The following is a 22,659-nucleotide window of genomic DNA, read 5'->3' as shown; positions in this document are numbered from 1 at the left end:
TCACTGTTTTCCTTTATTCACAGGAGAACTGCTGAGTCAGCCAAGACCAGAGGGACTGACGGAGATCATCTGTCCCAAGAACGGCAGCGAGCGAGTTAATGTTGCCTTGGTTTACCCCCCCACTCCTACTGTGATCAGCCCTTGTTCCAAGTGAGACCAGAAAGCAGACCTATTCCCCTCTCAGTAGACACCAGAAAGCCTACGTAAAACATGCCCTCACTAAGCACTTCTTTTGGAAGGGAGCAGCCCCACAGCCTGGGGACTGTTCTAATTATTTGTGGCTATAGACAGCCCACTCGGAGGATAAGAAGTACCGTGAAATGGGCTGAGGTGTTCTTTGAGCTGTGTTGTGGCAGATGCAAGATCAGGAGATAGTGCAGTCATAGGTGGGTTTTGGTAGGATGGGAGCTCAGAAGATTTCTGTGCACTCCCTTCTCAAGCAGGACCACTCTCACAGGCAGGTCAGGTTCCTTGGGAACTTGTAGAGGTGAGGGTGTCATCCTTGGGTGACAAGGATGGAGGTGCTACCACACCCCCCCCCCAGATTTTATTCTGGGACAGAACTTCTTTCCTTTTGTTCCATCTAATTCTCTCTTATTGTTTTATTTTATTGACTTGGTTTTCATTGCCATAAGATGCATTACTGGCTTGTGTTCAGTGTTTTCCACCAGATCCCAAGCCAGCAGGACTCCAGGCTATGGTGGTGCCTGGGGTTGTCCTGTTGTAGGAGTAGAGTTATATACTTGTCCTTGTTGAATTTTACAGCACTGTTGTTGATTCAGTCCTCCAACTTGGTAAGAGGCTCCTAGACAGGAGCCCTACCCTCTTGTGTATCTATAGTCTATATGCACTTCACAGAGTGGGAATGTACTTGGAAAACAGAGCTGTATTGTGATGGGAAAAAAGTGGAACAACACTCACAAAAGCGGTCAGTGCCTTGGCTTTTTGATGCATGAGTTTTCCAGAAAAACAGAAATTCAGCCAGGGTCTGTCTAATTGGAGTGGCACAAAGGAATTTGGTAGGGAGCTTAGAGGAGCAGCTGAGTGTCTTGCTGGTGTCTGCTGCTGTGCTGTATGTGAATGCCTGTTACTTTCACTTCAGTGTCTTGACAGTAGCTTTAGATGCTGTTCTCTCTGTTCCGTACCCTCCCATTCCAAAATACCACTCCTGGTAGAGAATTGCTCCAGTGATAGGTGGCTGTTGAGCTGTGTGTGAAGGTGAGGTTGAAGTACCTGTGTGAGGCAGAAAACAGAGATGCTCTGATACTGAGCCACAGGCCATTACTGCCTGTTCATTTGGTTCTCCTGTGTGTGTGTACTTGGCACAGCACGTTTCTAACCTGCAGGTGCCATTTTTATTGTACTGTGCTGTCAGGCTATGCCTCCAATCCTCCTTGTCCTCTAGCCTGCCTGCCTTCCTCTGGTCTGTTAACTGTGTCCCAGTTTTACAGTCACTCTGCTGGCAGGAAACTTGTGTTCTCAAAAAGGCCTGTGTTACTTTTTCTTCACTTCACACTCCCTATTTAGAAGCCTAGAGAAAATCATGTGTCTTATGTTATTCATCACAAGCACTATGAACCTTGCTATATTACTTTTTCTTTATCCTTTTCTCTTCCAGATAAACTGTCAGTGCTGGTGCCAAAGGTTTTCCACCGGGCAGAACATGGCTGATGCTCTGCAGTGCTCCCATCTTTCCAGTTGTGGAGTTGATGCTGACAGGGATCAATGGGACTTAGGACTTTGGACCCTAAAAGAAATGCTGTGGGGCAGGGGCAGCTCCCAGGTGGGGGCCTCGTGGCTGGAGTGGATGAAGTCATCTGGAGGTTGGGGATGACAAGGCATGAAGGAAAATGGTTGCTGCAGATGGCAGGGCCGCTGGCCGGAGGGAAAACACTGGGGATAGGTTTCTGTGGACCCATTGAATGCGTGTTGAAAACCCATTTGGATCTCATGATGAATGTAAAAATGTTCTTGGTATACCATTTAATTCAGACCTGCTTGGAGGAAAGTCTCTTGAAATGAGCCATAGCGGGATTCCCTGGATTTGGTCCTGGACAAGTGAGTTTTGTGGCAGTTGGCCAAAGCTTTGCTGGGGAATGGGTTGGTACTGCGAAGCCTTTAAAATTGCTCCACCACAAAATGGTTGGCTGTGTCCCATGCAGCAATCTTGAGTGGAGGCTGACAGGGAAGCAGGCTGGGAATTGTTTCCTGCCCTGTGTGTTCTCATACGTTGTGCCATGAAGTGGTGAGGACACGCTGTGATCATGCAGAGACAAAAGCAGGGCAGTCAGTATGCCTCTGGCACATGCTGTTTCTTATCCCTAGTGTAACCATTATCCCTGAACAGCTGCTGGTCTGCCATGGCTGGTACTGCTGCACTGCCATTTTGGTACTCTCTGTGCATTGTGTCCACTGGAGCACTAAAAATCTAGATCTTGGTCGTCCTCCTAGGAAAGCCACCCAGGCATCTTTGTGCCGAGATCTGGTAGAACCAGTGTGTGGCTGTGTAGTACAAACTGATCCTGATCCCCCTGGCACCCATGCTTCATGAGCAGCCCTCTTCCCTCTCCAGATGTGGGAAAGGGCAGGCTGAGCACTGGTACCAAAGTTCAGGTTTCTCCCCCAGCTGTGTGGCTTTGAGGACTTCTAAGATGTTGCTGATAGTTTATGCCCTGCAGCTGAGCCCTGGTAACTGTGCTGTGTGAGTCCTGCTCCATGCAAATATTAATTTAATGTAAATCAATAGGAGGCAGGCATTTCCAGAGCCAGGATCCCTTCATCAGATGCTGGGGGAGGTCTGAGAGATGAGGGACTTAAAATACTTGTGTTAATGTACAGCTCTTAACTCTTTGGGCTGTGATGGCAGACCTGGGGTGGGTGGTACAGGCAGTGCCCACCAGGATGTGAGCTGGCCAGGCCTGCAACCATTGCAAGAGAGTGGTGTGTCCTATTGGGACCTGCTGCAGTTGCACAGATGATATTCCCCTGGGTTCTGATCCTTCAAATGCCAGCCTTGTGCAAGGCTGTAAATCTTCCCATTGGCAAGAACTTAATGCTTGGCAAAGCAGGGCAGCATCCACTCCAGCAGGAGATCCAGAGGCCAGGTAGAAGAAATCAAGCTATGTACCTTACTTCAGGGGCAAAAGCTGCCAAATAAAAGCTGGCAGCTCAGTCAGCTTCCTGTCTCTTCAGGGTTTCATTCCAGCTTGGGAGGGTAGCTTGGGCTCAGATTTCATGTGTTGACCTGCTACCTCTGGCAATGAACCTCATGTCAGTGAGAATCATTGATTGTGCTTCTGTGTTGCTGTGGATAAACTGGAGACTCAACACTGTCTGTGGTGGCTGGAGAAGGTGAAAAGGAGGTGAGATCTTTGAATGGTGCTCAGGAATAATGCTAGGAAACTCCTTTGTCCTGAGTCTTGCTGCCCATGAACCATGCCTGGTGCAGGCAGAACTTGTGTTAGGGCATTCCCTACTGTCACCTCCCGTGCTGGGTGGCCTTCTCCTCCTGTTTTGCTGCTACTCACCTCTCTTTCCGTTCTCCATAGGAAGAAACTAGCGATTTGTTGCTGTGAAGTTGCGTGGAAACCACATTGTAAAGAAACCACAAACTGGAATCCTTTTCCAGCCGGAGGCCTGTTTCCCAGTGTGCCCATCTGGTCTGGGATGTGTGAGCATTGAAGGAATGAGAGGACAGAGCAGACTGCAAGAGGACTTACAGCCTGCTCCTTGGGACTGCAGCCCTCCTGCCAGGGTGTGCTGTGCCACCTCTGTGGGAGCATTCCCTGGCCTCTGCAGGCACGCAGGCTGCTGCTGTGCACTGAAGCCGTAATGCCAGGAGTGTGGCAGTATGGAGATCAATCTAGTTGGGTCTGTTTAATACAAAACGGTGATTGCTCATCCACCCACTGTTTAGTAACTGGTGTAACTGTGTTTTCATCCAAATCTTTTTAATATGCAAAAGCCATTTAATTTTCTATGCAGTTCAGAAACATCTCGCCTTTGCAGTTGCCAGGTGAGAGATCCATGCAGGAGAACCAAACCAAGCGGCTCATAGTACTTTTGATTTTGCTGTCGCTGTTTTTAAGGATGCACACTGGGATCCTCATACGGTGTCCCTTTGCTGAGCTCCTGCCTCAGACCTCACTTAATATCCCTCAGCCCCAGGGATAAGAGCCCTGAATTTTTGAAGGATCTGTCATTTTTCATCAATCAATCCACAAGGAAAGAGGGTTTGAATGCAGTGCCCTAACAGCAGATACCTGAGTTCAGAGTATGTATTACGTTCTAGTTCTTGTCCCTGCTCAGAGAGTGGGATAGGGCTAACCAAACTTAGAAATGACTAAGGCCTCTGTGGAGCGCTCTGCAGCCTTTACTGAAGATGTATTATAAAGAGGTCAGAAAGGACTGGGACATCAGCCCTGTGGAGCTGACAATGAATTTAACTCCTTTGGCATAGGAGGAGAGTTTCCTGGCAATCTCCTAGATGCCTCCTTCACCCAAGACGATTGTACTGGTTTTGCTTATTGGTTTGCAGACCCCTTGTTTGACCGGTTTTTGATTTCCTGCTGAAACTGGTTCAGACAGATTGGGAAGCAGAGCTAGCCAGCTGCTTTGCACTCCAGGACTTTCAGCAGCTGGAATATGCCCTGGAGTACCTTGTGTTACGCTCTGAAGCAAAACCTGGGATTCAAAACTGCATCCGTCCAAGCCAAACTCCCAGGATAGCAGCTTTGCCTTCTTCTGGGTCTGTGTAATGTGAGGAATTGCATGTCCCTAAGCAGCATACAACTAGGTAGAGGTGAGAGAGAGTGAGCCCAAAGGGTGATGCTGCACATTTAGGTCATTTTAGGGCTCACAGGAGTACTTGGAGACTTCTGGCAGTTGCAGAGGCTCCTGAGTGATGGGATACCTCTGTTTTAACTTTGCTCTAAGCAAAAAGGTCAGAGAAGTAAGATTGTTTCCAGTCTGCCACAAAGCCAGGATCCCTTTGACTAGTCTCCTTTCATGGCAGTGCTGTTCTTTCTGCATTGTCTGTGCTCTGAGCTTGGGGGATTCAGCTTTGGAAAGCTAAACTGAAATAGAGGCTATCTTGGGATTTACCCTGCTTTATGGTCTCTCAGATCAGATGGAAGAGAGACTGGGGGCTGCAGAAGCATGGGTCATCTCCCTTGCAGCGTCCCCCATGCCACAGCTTCGTGGTGGCTGTAAAAACTCAGTAGTGTATTTGGGTGCTGCTTTCCCAGGAACTCAAGATGTGCTTGGCTGTGCTGTAGCACTGGAACTTATGTGGGGTCCCTGTTCTCTTTCCCATTGTACCTCTGAGGCAGCTAAAGTTTGTCCAAGCAGTTGAGGCTCCTCTCGGTGAGGAGGTAGATACAGTTGTGTCAAAGGGAACTGCAAATATTACTTAGGAACTCACTAAGTGAGATGAAAATGCACTGGCTCACTCCTGCAGAGCCAGATCCCGGAGCTCAGTTCCTCTCGTGCCCTTTGGATGGGATCTTGGGCTGGCATCCTTGGAACAGCTGTGCCGGGAGGTGGAGATGCTGCACTGCAGTAAGCACAAGAAGAGGCAAGTGAGTGGGCCTCAGTGTAGCACTCATCACATGCTTCATGGCTCAGTTCATGGACTGTAACTGCAGGTATTCATATAGTCTACACCACTGGGCAGGACTCTGCGCACACACACATGCATGCCCAGACATACACGCACCACACCCACACTTGCCCACACGTCCTCGCCAAAATGACTGAAAATAAAAGTGATCTCAATCTCCACGAGAATCCTGGCTGTGTGATTTGTTTTTCCTCTTGCAGTGCCTCCTTGGGCTCTCGCTATGGAAGGGTCTGCACCTAGCTGTAGATCCTTGCTGTAGCAAAGTCATGAAAAGATTTGCCATTGAGTGAATCTGTGCACGGAGCCCCTTATTTAGTATCTGTGAATCACTGCCCACTTCAGCAAGGCAGGTGATTTCTGGAGAACAGCTTTTTTACACACTTTTAAGGTATTTTATGGTTTCGTGAGGCCCACTCAGTGGTTCTCATTGGTACCATGTTGTTTGCATTTGTGTAAAGCTTGGTTTCCTGCTCACATTCAGAGCAGGTTTTGCAGGCAGAGTAATAAGCAGGTGGTCCTCTGCTTGGCAATGGGAGCCTTTGTGGCAGCACCAGGAGGATGAATTAAAAATGGGAGCAAATCCCTTCCCACTGCTGCCGATTAACCCCCTCTGGCAACTAAGCATCATCACAGCTGCTCACTCATCACCACCTCCTGGTGGGAAGGAAAATAGGGAAAAAGGAAAAAAGTAAAACCTGTGGGTTAAAAGCAGTTTAAGAATGGAAGCAAAGTAAATATAATAATACTAATGATAGTAATTGCAATGAAAGAGAGAGGAATAAAACCCAAGAAAGATTAGTGATGCACAGTACAGTTGCTCACCACTCACTGACTGATGCCTAGCCCCTCCCCCAGTGATGGGGGATGAGCATCAGCAGCTTCCAGTCAACTCCTCCTCCTCCCCTCCATTTATATACTAGGCAAAATGTTCCATGGTGTGGAATATCCCTTTGATCAGTTTGGGTCAGCTGTCCTGGCCATGCTCCCTCCCAGCTTGTGCACCTTCTCACTGGTGGAGCACGAGAAACTGAAAGGCTTTGACTTAGAATGAGCACTACTGGGTAACAACTAAATAATCAGTGTATTATCCACAATATTCTCATATTAAATCCAAAAAACACAGCGCTGCAGCACTCTCCAGGAAAGCTAACTATCCCAAAAATCAGGACATGCACATATAGCCCCAAGGACGTGTGTGATCTCACTTCTGTCAGCACTCAATGTGGAGGAGACAGACCTCTGTGGCGCACCCACCGGAGGATGACAAATGCTGCGCAGCAAATCTTGGGGAGGGGCTGTCATCATCTGCAAGGAGATGCTGGTGTACCAGAGTGAGATGGGAGGCTGAGGCTGGGTGCTGGGGTGCCAGCCAGAGCAGGGCAGAGAGAAGATTCTGCGCTGTTTAGTGGCTGGCGGATGTGGAGGTATTGGCGTGGTTGCTTTAGTTGGGTGCCAATACACGTGAGCCTCCATCGGTGAGGGATACTGGGCGGCATTTTGGGACTGTTGGAAGCACTAGCAGAAAATAAACTGACCTGTGATAGACAGAGAGACTTCAGCGCTTTGCCTCCACCTCCTGGCCAAGAAGATCCAGAGAGCTTTACGCGTCTTGTGTCGCCCACCAAACCCTGCTTGTTGACTGTGGATTAAGGGATATGGGGAACAGCAGGCACGGCAAATTCCCTGGCAGGAAGGGGCTGGGGGTCAACTGCATCCTTCTCGTGTCTGTGACCTGGCACCCAACACACCACGGGTGTCCTAGATCCGTGTTTCGGGTGCTCTGTGCAAAGTCACAGGAGATTATGAAAATGCCACGAGAAGGAGGACGGAGGCATAAATGAGGTGTCTGCCCAGTGTGTGTTTCCCGTAACACGGAGAGCGCTTCCAGCGAGCTGCCGTGACCCCAAACCCCGGGGGCACTGCAGGCGGCAGCCCTGGCGGGCTGAGGCGGGCGCAGGAGGCGGCGGTGCTGCTGCAGAGGGGCAGGGCCGAGGGCTGGCGGGGCAGCAGGGCTGAGGCCGAGGCGGCCGGGCACGCGTGGCACCGGCCCACCGCAGCGCTTGGTGCCACACGGGAACGCCGGAAGCCGCGGCCGCAGCCGCTCGGCTCTCACGGGGCCGCTGCTCCGCCCAGGGGCGGGCTCCGCGCTCTCCCGCCTCCGACGGGCCTCCGTCCCCGCCGCGGTTCCCGCCGCCGCCGCCATGGAGGAGCAGAAAGAGAACCGCCCGCAGGCCGCCCGGGACGAGGTGGCGGCTGCTCCTGCAGCACGCCCGCCGGTGAGTGCGCGGGGCGGCGGGGGCGGTGTGGCCGGGCCGAGCCGAGCCGAGCCGAGCTGAGCTGAGCCGGCCCGAGGCCGCGGCCCCGCGCCCGCTCGCCCAGGGGGCCCGGCTGCCCGCCCGCCTCGGCCTCGGCCCGCCCGGCCCTGCCCCGCCCCGGGGCTCGCCCGCCCGGGGGGCGCCGCCGCTCCCGCACCGCGTGCGGGCCCCACGAAGGCCGCGAGCAGCGGGCGGGAGCCGGGAAGCGCCCATAGTTTTCCCTCTCATTTACTGCTTTGTTTATCTTGCACGCATTGGGCACCGGCCCGCGTGTGGATTCTGGTTAATTCCGTCGTCGAGAGAAATCTCGCTGCTCCTGAAGGCTTTGTCCGTTTGCACCAGAGAACTTCTTCTGCTGAGATTAGGATGCGTGCTCAAGTTGTGTCTCCAAGCGCTGCTGTTCGACATGGCTCTAGACATGGGGATTAGTAGCTCTTCATTCTGTTTGTTGCTGTTTAGGAAAACATTGTTTCAGAGCAGGCTTCAGTATTGATTCTCTTGCCTATCTGTAAACTAGTTCACTCAGTTTGATCGTAAGTGTAACAGTGAGACACTTTACTGCGACCTCGTGCCAAAACGAGCTGTGAAATGCTCAAGCATCTTGTTTTGAAGTTCTTAAATGACTTCCCGATTTCTCTCTTTTCTAGGGTAGACAACATTGTAGAATCAGTGATCAAGAAACTAATGGCAAAACCTCAGCTGCCAGTTCAAACGACTTCAGCGATCCGATTTACAAAGAAATTGCTATAACCAATGGTTATATCAACAGAATGACCAGAGAAGAGCTCAGGAGTAAACTCGCAGAGTTCAAGCTTGAAACCAGGTGATTTGTAAACATGTTGATTTATCTTTGAGAGCAGTAGAGTCATGAGGGATGATTTTTTTAAAGCTTAAAAACTCAGCACAAAGTGAAAAGCAGACTCAGCGCCAGACACCAGTTGTTTTATGTGCGATCTTGTTGCAGCTTTTTTGTTGTAGGATTAATGCATACTGCTTAATGTGTGCTATCTCAACTGGCAACCCAAAGAAATGCAAGAATACATAACTGAAAGGTACTTCTCATCACTTTTTGGTCAAGGGGGAAAGAAGAACTGCTGTGGTTCTCGGGTGTTGCTGCAGACCTTCATCATACAGCAACTTGCTTCAGAACATCCATATTTTTATTTAGTGTACCAGTACAGATCTGATACTTGCTACAAACCCTGGTGATGGGGCTCAGGATTCAATCACTGCAGAGGAGAAGTACCTTTAGAGGGAGAGTTTGCTACTCTGAATATGTATACTAGAAAAATGTGAAAAAATTGAATGTACTATAAGCTGGATTTGTGTTCACTGGGGCAGAGGCAAGGGAGTATAGTGTAGTTCCTGCTGTACTGGAAATGACCTTCAAGATTAATAATTCTGTGGCCAGGCAAGATATTGAGATATTGTGTATAAGGTCAGCTGAGAAAAATAGTGTGTTGTTTCTGTAGGCAGCAGGAATGAGGAAGTAGTGCTGGGGAGTTGGTTGGTTAAATTAATTTAGTGCCTCATGAGGAGAAAATCTTGCCATGTGAATTTATTTATAGCCACATCTTGAAAAGCAGGATCTTGACCAGAAGGTTTTTCTGACAACTGAAATCTCAAATACTTTAATTGAGTTATTCAAGCTGGATTTAAAATTTAAATTTAGAAAAATCTAAGATGTGGACGTTCAAGATGGATTCTGTGTTGTCACACAATGCCACTGATGCAGAAGGGCCTCAGGCATGCATCACTTCAGTAGAGGGGAATGAATACAGGTGAAGCAGTGCTTCTTCCAGGGCCAGAGGTCAACCAGGAGTAATCTGCAAAGTCTTGAGCTTTGGAAAGACTCTGGATAGCGAGTCTTGCTGAAGCAGAGGTGACTGCAGAGTGGCTCTGTGCCATGCTTCCCAGTCTGTCTCTGGGGTTGTACTGTGAGGGGTACCACAGCCTCTGGGTTATCCCAGAAGTGGGTTTAACGTGGTGTAGATAATGGGGCTAACACTTCTCTATGAGAAAGCGGAATTCAGACTTCACATGTGCTGCTGTTCAAAATGAGGTTAAGAAGTGTTGAGCTTTCAAATGTTAAATATAGCTTCAGTTTTACAGCAAGGAAATAATTAAACAAGAGTGTGATCTTTCTCACTTTCCCTATTTCTTTAGAGGAGTAAAAGATGTACTGAAAAAGAGATTGAAAAACTATTATAAGAAACAGAAGCTGATGCAGAAGGAACACATTAGTGAAGACAGCTGCTATGACTACATCTGTGTCGTTGACTTTGAAGCAACTTGTGAAGAAGGAAATCCGCCTGAGTTTGTTCATGAAATAATTGAATTTCCTGTTGTCTTGGTAAACACACGTACCCTGGAAATAGTAAGTGATCTAATGTCTGTGTTCGTCTGATGTTTTTTGAAGTAACTTGTTTGCATCAGAAAGTCTTGATTAGTTTCTAAGTAGATGTTGAACTTCATTAAAAATAGCATACTTTTTTTTTTTCATAAGGCTTTATCCTCTGTGCCTCTTAGGTACAAACAAAACTTTCTCTTCTGAAAGCATTTTCCAAATGATCATCCAAGTAGATCATTCTCCTGCTGTTGACTCCCTCTATTGATACGAATTTCTCCGTTGTCCATGTATGTTCCCTCCTGCCCTTGCTTTCTTCTGTTTTAAGGCCCACAAATCTATTTCTGGGACTCAAGGCATTCATCATAATCAAAAAGGATCAATTCTGTGGTCCTGTGTGAGCAGTCTAGAAGACACTAATGCTGAGGCCTGGAAAGGGAGGTGGAGTGAACTCCACTTCTTGCCAGGCTCAGCTGTCTCCACACTGTACCCAACAGACTGACAGCTGTGTAACCTGATTTTAAACATCTTCACAGGCATTTGGTAGCCTCAAGTGCTCTATTGCAGTACAGCTTTCTTTTAGGACAAACTACCTGCTGCTTAACTGAAATTGAGTCACCCAGTGAAACAGAGGATGTGCACACACCTCTGACTAATGATTAATTTATGAAGAACTCTTAATGGAAAGAGGATTTCCAGTAATCATTGTGATGCTACAATAAAGAATTATTAACAGCAGGAAAAGGAGTGTGCAGATTACCAGGATTGTTTTTATGGCTCTTAGAGTGGTTTTTTTTTTGTTTGTCCAAAAGGTTGTGTATAACAGCAGGGATTTGGGGCTTTCTTTTTTCCATGAAACTTGCCTTCAGTCTTCACTCTTGTGTTGCTCAGTTTCCCAGAGTGAGATTTTGTTTGTCTCTGCCTGGCTGGCATCCAGAGGCACTTGCCTGCAGCTTCTGAGGTGTGCAGCTGCTTGCTTTCCTTGAATTGCAGGTGAACCTTTAGAGATACCACCTAAAAAAACCTCATGCCTCTCACTTAATTTTAATTACTTTCGCTCTTCCCAAATCCTCTGCTTTTTTTCAGAAAAAAGTCCTTTTTCCCTCTTAAATCCACACTCCCACTCTTTGGTGGCTGCTGGCTGAGAGGAAGGCCATGTTCAGGTTGGAAAGCCGCCTGTCCTGTTAGGAATCTGATGGTGGCCAGTCGGGAGGCTCCTGCTGGCTCAGGAGGTGCACATTCCTTTTTGCCTGCAGCAGGACAAGCAGCTGCTGCTGCCTTTGGGCTGCAGGCGAGCCAGAGAACTGCCTTGCAGGCTGCAGAGTGTGCTGCAGCTGAGCCCTTGATTCTCCTGTTACAGGAGGACACCTTTCAGCAATACGTGAAGCCAGAGATTAATCCCAAGCTTTCAGACTTCTGCATCAGTCTGACAGGAATAACCCAGGTAATTTGCACTTTTGTTTCTTCAGGAAGAAATAGGAAAAAAAAAGGGGGATATGTTGTGTTCAGACTGGAAACCTTAAATGGTAGTCTTTCATGGTTATTTTTCTGTAAGGCCTATTCTCTTAATCCTTGTTTTTACCCTCTCCCAATTATCACAGAGCTGATTTCACTGAATTGGTCATTTTGTTGGGAAGAATATTCTCTTTTTAATTAATGTGGAGAAATTTAATCTTTAGTAGGGCAAAGGACCTTTTGAATTGTATCAGTTCCTCTCCTAATATTTTTGCTCTGAAGAGTGTAGAGTCTTAGGATGGCAATGGCTTGTGATAAGTGACTTAAGAAGAAGCCTGGGAAACAACCTCAAAGGTTTTAATCCAGGTTTAACTGCAGACTAACCTTGTTACCTTTACAGAAGCTATTAGGAGGCTGACTCTTTAGCAGAGCTTTTGTGGTGCTATTTTTTCAGTTTAGAAAAACCTGTCCAGTCATTTGTTAATGTGTAATCTGGTTTTGTAAAGATTTAGATGAAGCCAAGTTTTTAATTGCCCATATACCGATACAGTTGATACACCTAATGCTGAGGGATTTTTTTCTGAAAAAATGTTCCTTACTTTGTTGGTTTTTGGTTTTGTTGTGGGTTTTTTGGTTTTTTTTTTTTTTCCTTAGGACATTGTTGATAAAGCTGATATTTTTCCTCAAGTTCTGCAGAATGTCGTAGAGTGGATGAGACAACGAGAACTGGGAACAAAGTACAGCTATTCCATGTTGACTGATGGGTATGTCCTTATGCAGCCTTCAGCACAATCTAAAACTGCAAAACCACGTTTAATATTTGTGAGAGTACTGCTAAAGATGGATCGGGACGCTGCCATTTTGCTGGTTTAATTTTAATTGAAGCTTTTGTTAAAATTGGTAAAGCTGAACTGAACTATTCAGAATGAAGCTTAAATCCATCAGATGTCACCGTTGCTTTCCTAGTGGTCTGTATGCAACAGAGTGATGCTGAAGACTTTATACTTTGTTGCTGCTGTAATTCTCCATTTATATCTAGCACATAATACCTGAAAATAACACTCTGCAATTTTTAATTTTTAACCTGTAATTACATTGCTATCTTTGGAAGCAACAGTGAATTAAAAAAAGGAAATGCTAAAGCAAAGCTGATGCAAGACTGGTTATATTACTGGGTCTCTGGAATTCTCCTCCAGAGGAATCCCTTCAGTGAAATTCCTTAAGGAAAACAGGTGCATTAAAATATCTGTTGTAAAAGTGAGGTTGCATAGACAACTAGAAGAGATGGGGGAAAAAAGCTTTACTTTAGCTTGCAGTTTACAAACTTGTTGGGGTGGTTCCCTTCAGGAAGGCAAGCTGCTAAATAAATAGGATTATAATTACTTCATATTTTCATAGAGATCTGATTTCTCATAAAACTTGGTGCAGTCTAGTTTCAATAACCTACCTGAAGTAGAGAGATCAATGCATACCCAAATAATCAGGAAGATTTAAGGTGTTGCTTGCTTCCCCAAGGGCTGTGTAAGCATCTGATTTATTGGCAGTTTTCAGTGTTGATGTAGTAGTTGGTGTGCTGGTTTTTGTCCTAACCCTTGTGGACCTGAAACCATCCTGGTAAAAATCTTGCTCCTGTCATTATTTTTTTCCCCATGATTAACAGATTCATATCAAAAAATTCTTTGCCAGGATTACAGCAAATGAGCTTTTCCTGAACTGTTTTCATTCCACTGATCACCAGAGACAAGACAACTTTTAGTTCTACACCAGTGCAATACGTAGAACACAGGATTATATATGACTAATGTTTTCCTCTTTTGACTTTCTAAGATCTTGGGACATGAGTAAATTTTTGAACATCCAGTGCCGTATAAGCCGTATCAAATACCCTTCTTTTGCCAAAAAGTGGATCAATATTCGCAAATCATATGGGAACTTCTACAAGGTTTGTACAAATTGCTGTTTCTCTTACGGGAAGTTTTGGTTTAAAAGTCTAGAGTGACCTGTTGTGCTTGTCATCTCTACTTGTGTAGTATAAAATTATAGTACCTGAACTACTTGCCTGGTGCCTGATTTTCAAATGTGTTTCATGTGCAGATCTCACTTCACTAATTGAAGATCATATAATTACTGCATTTTGATTTTAATCTTGCTTTTAAGAATCGGGTTGTGCTCCTTGAAAGATTGTCTAAAAATGTTATACCAGTCCTCTTAGATCAAGTAGTTCAGCTGAAAAGACTGTCTTGATTTTTTGATTATTTTTCCCTGTTCTCATGCAATACACTACAAAACTAATTTCTCATAGAATCTTGACTTTTGACAGTGTAATGGAGGCAGAGAAAGATTAGGATGTATCTACAGTGGAATCAAATTGTCAAGAGAAATCTAATACTGAGTTCAGTGCTGGGCCTTATTGCTGCTTTCTGTCAGACTACCATAAAATGAGTTATTGAAGATTCTAGCAAATTCCCGATCAGCCTACACTAAAGTACCTTTTTTGAAAGGGATTTCAGTGTAGGTAATGGTCTTCATTTGAAGGGTTTTTTCATCCTAAATGTAACCTCTAGATAAAAGAGAGATTGACATTTAATTAGGGAAGAGCCTTACTTTGTGCTGGACAAATATTACAGGGTTGCTGTAGGTGTTGCTGATCAGATCCTGTGAAGGCTGAAGGCATTCAGGAGCTCGAAGTCAGTGAGAATCAGGAGCTCGGTGCATCTGTAATCAGTTAGAATTTAAAAGGAAAACCAAACTCAGATTCCCTCTGCAATGTCAATCTTTTTTATAAAGATGGTTAAACTTATCTAGGTCACAGCTTCCACCCTTGCCAGCACAAGTGTATCTTGAGCTGGTGCTGGTCAGAGGCTCTTGACCCAGGACCCAGGTCTAGGCAAACTCCTGTTGACTATTTCTCCTCTGTGAAAATGAGAGTCTCTGTCTCACCAAGGTGCTTTGAAGTTAAATGGTGATCTGACAGAAGGCAACATGAAAGTCATTTGTGACTTAAGTAGGCTTAAAATCTGCATATGTTTCTACTGCCCTGTTAGATTAAAAAGACTTGGTACCCAACCTAATCCTTGAACGTTACTCACTTTCTCCATCAGGTTCCTAGGAATCAGACCAAGCTGACAATCATGCTTGAAAATCTGGGCATGAGTTATGATGGGAGACCTCACAGTGGACTTGATGACTCTAAAAACATTGCAAGGATCGCCATAAGGATGCTGCAGGATGGCTGTGACCTGCGGGTGAATGAGAGAATTCACGGTGGACAGCTGATGACAGTCTCCTCCTCAGGCCCCTTAGAGGGAGCCCCTGCTCCACAGATGCCCCGCTACAGAAACTAGCAGCTCAGGGCTCTGCCCCGGGCTGCCCTCACATACCCGCTAAAGACTCCAGAGCTTGTTAAATGGGCACCTCTGCCAGCCTGTCTGCCGGGCAGAATCCTAAAGCACCTTACCTAATCATCTCTGTTGAAATAAAGAGGAGCATGGAAGCTGTTTGTTCTTTGAAGCCTATTACAGCAATTTCTTTTTGTACTGGTGACTTCTGCTAGCAGTGAGGTTGATATCTGGAATCCAGACAAAGTGTTAAGCATTTAAGAAGGTGTAATTTGAGCACCTGCTAAGAGGGATTGGGCCTGTGTGCTGCTGTGCCACCCCACCCTGTGGGCAGTATTTGTTCACTGTGATGTACTCCAATGGTATCCAGCATCTATCTGCTTATTCATTGCACACAAATAAGCCATTCCTGGAAGAACTGAAAGAGCAGTGGTTGGGCTGGCCCTTCCTGATGAGGCACTCTGCTAAGGGTTCCTATGAATTTTTTTATTTTTTACAAAGTCTAGGAGAAATGGGTGTGCATTCATCAGTTGTAAAGTAGTAGAGGAGTACTCTGTTGTTTGAGGTTCTTCTTTAAGGGATATGTTTGTCTGCTTCCCCATCAAATGGAAGATCTGGGTGTTGAATAAAAACTTCATTAATATAGAATGATGGTATTTTTCTATATTTCTAATTCTTCAGATTTCCACTTTAAGGATCCCATCTATTCCTGCAAAGCTACCCTTCATTGAATGTTGTTTTTAGACACCATCAGCCATTTGCTCTTAAAAATGAGTGAAGTAAAAGTAAGTTCAAAACATGCCAAGTTGTCAAAATTTCATGCTTTGTGATTATTACATAAAACAAAACAAGAAGCTTCTCATTCATGGCTAAAGACATGTTCCGCTATTTTTGCTATCTTCTTGTGCTTCTGCCACCATGGAGCTATGCCTTTATTACAAATTCTAGCATTGGAGGATTAATATGATTTTATTGTTGAAGGCCACAGTTAATTACTAGCAACTTCTGCTTACTCCCCAGGCCTCAGATAAGATGATATTCAAAGGAGGCCAAAGTACTAATTTGCTTTGTCTCTGAGGGCTGTTACAAAGTGCACCATTAATGTGATCAACTTTGCATTAGAGTGGTTGTTCTGAAAAGTGGAATAATGTATTTTGGTTGCTCTTGGTTTGAAAAAAAAATTGCTATCCCTGTATTACAATTCACCCTTTTTTCCACCTACATTCAGGCCACAAAATAACCAATTAATAAACTTTGTTAAGAACACTGACGGTCTGACTAATCCAACTCCTCCCAGCCCTGCTTTGCTCTTCTGACTGTTAAACTGCATCAATGGAACTGTGAAAACTTCCATTTTAAATTCATGCAGAAGGGAGAAGTATTAGTCAATTCTCAGTTGCTTCATATGATCTTTTTCTTGAGTCACAAATTTGGACCGTCATAACTGCTTCAGAGTTATGGTTTTTGGTGGTGTTTTTTTTTTTCCCCTGAAAGTTTGGTCTTTTTGTTTGTTTGGGGTTTTTTTGCATGAAAGCAGATAGTTGCTCTCTTGCAGAGAACGTTGTTGAACTTCATAGTTGTTTTTCCTTTTGTAGCCCTACTTGATGAATTTTCACAAGGTAAAATACAAATCTCTGATATGCTTTCTCCTAAAATGCCATTTATCTGTCAGTCCATATTTCATACAAATTCTTATATATATGCTTTTCACTGTAGTGTCTGTAGTATCCTCTTTTTCTGAAGTACCATGGTAATTTACTTTCTTTTTGCGTCTGAGTTCCAGTTGTGCAAGTTTCTGTGACAAAATTGAGTCTAGTTCAGCAGATCTCCCGTGGGCATGGTGGCAGCCAGAGACTTTATCACTAATCTTTATTTACAGGTCTGGAACCAGGCTCACAGTCAAATGAGTGCAGGGGGATACAATATAAGAAAATAAAGATAGTATAGAAAGTAGTCTTGCCCCTTAAGGAGTTGCAGCTGAGCCAATTACTAGAGGTGAGGAACAGGCCGCAGCTGCAGCCAATAAGAAAAGTGTTATAAAAGAGTGGGTTGGTTGGTTGAGGGGAATTGGAGTCAGTTGGCTGCTGTGAGAAGAAGGAAGTCAATGCTTAGAGGAGCTGCCTACGAGAAACATCAAGGAGGTACAAAACTCTGTAATATGGAACCTTTGCAATATAATGACAACAAATGAGAATTTTTTTTTTTTTTTAAGATTATACTACAGGTTGCATAAGAGCTGTTGTAATTGTACATCATTTATTTTAAGTACAGAGTTGTTTATTTTTGCTAAGTAACTTCAAAAAGATATTTTGAGATAAGGGTTAAATCATAACTGTTTTCTGTTTACTGTTTGAGTAGGTTGGGATATTTTCTATCAGTGAGCTGCAGAAATCAGTAGAATCATTCCAGATACTATTTTATCTGTTGGATTAATGTCAAACTGTAAGGTGTAAGAATTTTCGCAGAGTATTTGATTCTGCAATTTTGAGATGAAGTGAATTTTAACAATGTTTGCTGATTTGTTTGAAATGTAAACAAACTTATTAAAATAATTTAATATTTTTAAATATGTCAGGTACTGAATTTGATCTGTAAAGCATGAGATGATTGCAACAGTCTTGGGGGTCTTTGCATCAGCTCAGCTCATGATTTGTCTTCTCCAGTAGACCAACAACATTGCCATGGATGGATGGCTTAAATCCCATGCATGTGACTAGTTCACAACACTCAGTATTGAAATAAATTTTCCTGGCTGCTTCATACCACGGGGGAAAAAAAGGGTTTGGTAATTTTACTAGTGATGCTCATATTCAGCCAAACAGTGTTTTTTCGGGTTGATGTCATTTGTTCATCCAAAGAAGCTTGCTGAGAGCATCTGCTGTAATGAATATTTTAATTTGTTAGAGGAGTCTTCCCATGCTGGAAAAAATAATTGGCAACTATGTAAAAAACAATCCAGTCTCTTTTTTTATGCAGAAAAAAGCATGCAGACGTTGATTGCCAGCTATTTAAGAGACATACCAAAAAGGAAAAGAGAGGAAAGAAAAGGAAAAATAAAAAAAGAGAACCCCAAGCAAGAGCAGGGTGAGAACCCGCGGGAACGTTTGCCCGCGGTGCTGGAGGGTGGCGGGCAGGGTGCAATGTCGCGCTGGAGGCGCGGGTGCGGAGCGCGGCCGGCAGGGGGCGCCGCTCTGTCCCCCGCGGTGCCGGGGGTGCAGGGTGTCACAGACGTGTTTTATGAAAAATCCTTTCCTCAGGAATTTTTCTCCTGAGAAGCTGAAAGGCCTCAGCAACAAAATGTAAACAATGACTGTCTGCTGCTGTGGAATGCAACAGGTGGATCTGTGATTGGTCTCACGTTGTTGTTTCTAATTAATGGCCAATCACAGTCCAGCTGTCCGGACTGACTCGGTCAGTCACAAGCCTTTGTTATCATTCCTTTTCTATTCTTAGCTAGCCTTCTGATGAAATCCTTTCTGTCACCGACATTTTTTCATAAAAATCCTTTCTTTAGGGTTTTCCCTCTTCTGGGAAGCTGAGGCCCCAGAAGAGAATGTAAACAATGGTTCTCTGCTGCTGTGGAATGCAACAGGTGCAGCTGTGATTGGTCTTTTGTGAGTGTTTGGATTTGCTGACCACTCACAGGGGAGTTGTCCTTGTTTTCTGCTTAGACACAGAACTATTGTTATTCTATTCTTAGCTTAGCAGCTTCTGAACTTTTTTCTCTATTCCTTTTAGTATAGTAGTAATGTATTATATATCATAAATTAATAAATCCAGCCTTCTGATCATGAAGCAAGATTCTCGTCTATCTCTCACCCTGAGGAACCCTTGCAAAGCCATGTAACACCTTTCTTCTATTATTTTAGTACAGTTTCAATATAAAATATATCCTAAAATAATAAATCAAGCCTTCTGAAACATGGAGCCAACATTCTTGTCCCTTCCCTCATCCTAAGGCTCCTGCGAACACCATCGCAGCGGGGCTCAGCTGGCACCGGCGGGCTGCTCTCAAACCGCGTGGTAATTATCTCTGATCCATGCAAAACCAGAACAAAACAGCGCCCCACACCCCCCAAAAATAAGGGAAAAGCAGGGATTACGTCATTTGTTCTTAAAGAGAATGGAAATCCTTTTTCCTTGAGGAGTGGAGGGAAACTGTTTTTCCCGCAGCCTCCAGCAGGTGGAGAGCTGGAGGGTAATTTAAGGTTTGATGCGGTCGGATACAGAAGACGACTCCTCTCCTAATCTCAGACAGGAATTTCTTGAAGTCAGAATGGTCGATCTTGCTTCAAGTCAGTGCCCCATCATAAACACAGCCTTTTTTTTTTTCTTTTTTTTTTTTTTTTTTTTTTTATGATTGATTAGAGCTGTTTCAGTTCACAGAGGAATACAGTTCGAATGAAAAACAGTGCTTCCAGTGGACAAAGCCAAAACTTCTCTCAGCTTCTCAGGGAAGTCTCCCTGTAGTCCCCATCCCCTGTTAGAAAACCTCAGTGCATAACCCCAATACAGCTGGCAAAACACACAGTCCTGGAAGGTGATTGCTTCTGTCTTCACAAGCACGTGAAACAGCCCAGTGCTTGCTTCAGAGCTGGGTAGGCAGTGGCCCAACAAAGTTGCAATAATCAGTTTTCTGCCAAAGAAAATAAAATATACGGGCAGAAAGGAGGGTAAAGGGAGCATGTTGAAGAAGGCTTATTCCAAATTGTTGCTTGTGAAATGTGCAATATTTTGGTGATTTTTGAAAAGAAGCATGCTCTCCACCGTGAAAAATCCCCAAACCCTCTTTGTAATCTCATCCTGAGTAATTTTGTGTTCTGTGAGAATCCTGTTGCTAGTAGTGAAACTGATTATAGAGTATTGTCAGATGTGCTTTGATACTGTATGAGAAAGCTAGTGCAACCACTGAAATTATTAGCATGGGGAAAAAAAGGATGATAGTAGCATAAATGAATGAAGGGACTGATACTGGAATAGGAAAAATATTGATAATACTGCAAATACTTTGCTGATGACTTATGCGTTGAGAACTCCTGGCTTTTATTAACAAAACCAATAAAATATCACAGGTATCCTAGGTAGGCATTATTTCTTTATCCTGAATACTAATTCATTTTACTGAAGTCTTTTTCATTTGCTCTTCTCCCCCAGAATCACTCAGATTCTTTGACAGAATCCCAGTATTCTGAGAGGAAAATTTTTCCAGCTGATTTTTAAAACTATAATTATTTCAATAACATAGTAAAGATAGTAATTTGAGATTTTCCTCATCTTTCAGTGTAAGACTTGTATAGGTCATGGGACATGGCTAGTCAGGATATTTTTGTAGGCATGGACTTTTGCATTTTCTTCTCTTCCAGCTGTAAAAATACAGCGGCAAAACTAAATCCAGTTTATGTTGGTAACTGTTTTTTCCCAAGTTTCCAAAGAAATTATTACCTCTCTGATGAAGGTCTCTACTGAGGAAGCTGTGACTTCAAATGCAGCAAAAATTGGTGAATATAGGCACCATGCAGGACTCAGATGTTGAATTTAAGGATGATTATGATGACAGTTTTTATCACCCAAGTGATACTAGTCTGATGAGTGTTGATGAGATTCTGTTGCTGATTCTTCTAGATTTTCTTCCTTTCGAAAATGTTGGAGCCTAGGCAGTAGAGGAAATAAAATAGTTGGAAGCACATTTTGAAGCAAAAACTCCAGGCAGGGGAAGTAGCAGGGGAAAAATGGTCTAAGTCCTTCAAAGTGTTGCTCTTCATATTTTGTTTTATGAATATTTGCACTGGTGTTGAGAGGCAGCAGAAGGAGTAGGCCAGGAAAACACTTCAATGAGAATGATGAAACTGAACTTATTAGACCAAGTGTTTTCTTGAAAAGAGAGTTAGAAGTGTAAGATTTATCTACTTTTTTATTATTTAGGTAATGGGGAGGAAAGGTTTTACTTTGATCTGTAGTATTTTTCCATTTCAAAGCATGATACTGATCAACAATTAAGTACTTTTTGACCAGGTCAATGTCAGGTCTTACATACTAGGAAACTGTTTAATAAGTCTGTCTGAAAGTACAGATATTAAGCATGATATCTGAAATGTTTATTCATCCTTTGCCATAGCCCAGAGAATGGCTTGGACCAGATCCCCTTCCACAGTCATCTTCTGAGAAAAGTGTACTTTTTGAACAGTTCTCTTACATTAATGGCCCAATAATGTACCAAATATTGACACAATAATGACCAAATATTGAGTGTCATAAACTGTCCCTGTCTGAAGGCAGGTACAGTTTACTCATATGTAATATAGCTAGTACACCTGCTGGTTTTCCATTTTGAAAACCTTAAAGTGATATCTTTGGGCCTCAGGTCACTAGCCTCCCAGACCTCTGTGCCTCCTGGGAAAGTCTGGTGGGGAGGAATGCTAACTATGTGAGAGGAAGACTGAGGTAAGTGTTCATATTAGCAGACTGAGACTGCAGGATGTGCATCCAATATTGCTATTTCTTGTCTTTCTTTAAAAAATGAGGTGATTATGAGAGGCCTTCAGTAACTGGAGAAAGCTAATTAATGTGCCCACTTTCAAAAAGGAAAGGAAAGACATTCAAAGAGCTGTACACAGCACAGTCTCATCTCAGTTCCTGGGAAGATTATGAAAGAAATCTTTCTGGAAGCCGTTATTAGGCACAGCAAGGTAAATAATGTGATTCGTAAAGCCATCATAGCTTTACTGAGGACAAACCATGTTTGACTAACCTGACTGCATTCTGTAATGAGGCACCTGTCTCTAGACAAGGCTACAAGAGGTAAATAATCTTGTTTACCTTGACTAAGCCAAGTATTTTGACATGGTTTCTTAAACCATTAGGGACTAGTGGCCAGAACACAGGTGAGAAGGCAGCTCCGCTGTAAGTCTCAAAGGACAGAGGTGTACAGCATGATGTCTAAGGAGTGGCTGCACTTTAGAGGCTGATACTGGTGCAAACATTACTTAATAATTTCATCATTGACCTGGATGATGGCAGGTAAAGTGCCCTTTTGTTTGTGAATGACAGCAAAATAGGTGGCAGGGTGAGTCAGCCTATACACTGGGCTATACCCAGGGATAGCATTCAAAGGGACCTCAGCTAATATGACTATAAGGTACCTGGTGGAATTTGTTAAGAACAGGCTGCTGAGTTATACCTGGGCTGGCATGACCCCATGCCAACAGCATGGGCTGGTGAGTGACTTGCCACGAATCAGCTCTTTCAGAAAAACCCGAGGCTGAGTGAGAATTTAAACATGAGTCAGCCCTGTGGCACAGAGGCTGTCTGCCTTGGTGGCCACAGAATGTGCAGCCTGCATAGCAAGGGAAGTGATTTTCCCCCCTCATTCAGTACTCAAGATTGCATCAGGTGAGTACGGCTCAGAGATGCATCCATCCTTCCCCCACACCCATCAGGAGGCTGCTAAACTGGAACACGTTCAGCAAAGGGCTGCCGGAATAGCTAAGGGGGTAGGGCACCAGGGAGATTTTTAGCTGTTGAAAACATGGAGTTCTCATTTCAAAAAAGGATAAATTGATAGAATTATTTAGTACAGAAAGGTTC

General features: G+C 44.3%; 2 protein-coding genes and 1 long non-coding RNA gene across 6 annotated transcripts in view; 2 read left to right on the top strand and 1 right to left on the bottom strand.

The window, feature by feature from the left end:
* MFHAS1 (multifunctional ROCO family signaling regulator 1) overlaps positions 1-5,787 on the top strand; it is a 35,525-nt gene extending 29,738 nt beyond the window's left edge. The window contains exons 2-4 of one of the 2 annotated variants that reach the window (XR_012580388.1): positions 24-150; positions 1,619-2,058; positions 3,549-5,787. Coding sequence is in view for 1 of the 2 variants with exons in the window: in XM_026791954.2 (XP_026647755.2) it covers positions 24-150; positions 1,619-1,622 (131 nt within the window). In the remaining variant the exon portion in view is untranslated. Of the gene's footprint in view, positions 1-23; positions 151-1,618 lie in introns of both variants that reach the window. The other variant, XM_026791954.2, reaches the window with a different exon arrangement.
* Positions 5,788-7,685: 1,898 nt separating this feature from the next.
* On the top strand, positions 7,686-15,723 carry LOC102072828 (3'-5' exoribonuclease 1). 3 transcript variants are annotated; one of them, XM_074540957.1, is made up of 7 exons: positions 7,686-7,896; positions 8,583-8,758; positions 10,102-10,312; positions 11,643-11,726; positions 12,392-12,501; positions 13,565-13,679; positions 14,839-15,723. In XM_074540957.1, exons 1-7 carry the CDS (start codon positions 7,822-7,824, stop codon positions 15,079-15,081), a joined length of 1,014 nt encoding a protein of 337 aa, XP_074397058.1. In that variant the 5' UTR covers positions 7,686-7,821; the 3' UTR covers positions 15,082-15,723. The 3 variants fall into 3 exon arrangements, with proteins under 3 accessions (XP_074397058.1, XP_074397061.1, XP_074397060.1); XM_074540960.1 differs by having other exon boundaries at positions 7,698-7,896; positions 8,588-8,758; XM_074540959.1 differs by lacking the exon at positions 7,686-7,896 and adding an exon at positions 8,044-8,468.
* A 2,857-nt stretch (positions 15,724-18,580) lies between these two features.
* Positions 18,581-22,659, bottom strand: part of LOC141729138 (uncharacterized) — a 31,576-nt gene continuing 27,497 nt past the window's right edge. The window contains exon 3 of the long non-coding RNA XR_012580391.1: positions 18,581-20,725. This is a non-coding gene — a long non-coding RNA (uncharacterized LOC141729138). The remainder of the gene's footprint in view (positions 20,726-22,659) is intronic.

This window comes from Zonotrichia albicollis, chromosome 5 (assembly GCF_047830755.1).
Source record: "Zonotrichia albicollis isolate bZonAlb1 chromosome 5, bZonAlb1.hap1, whole genome shotgun sequence".
In the NCBI taxonomy this organism is placed as follows: domain Eukaryota; kingdom Metazoa; phylum Chordata; class Aves; order Passeriformes; family Passerellidae; genus Zonotrichia; species Zonotrichia albicollis.
Note: the sequence above shows the minus strand (reverse complement) of the source record. Positions and strands in the feature narration are given on the sequence as shown.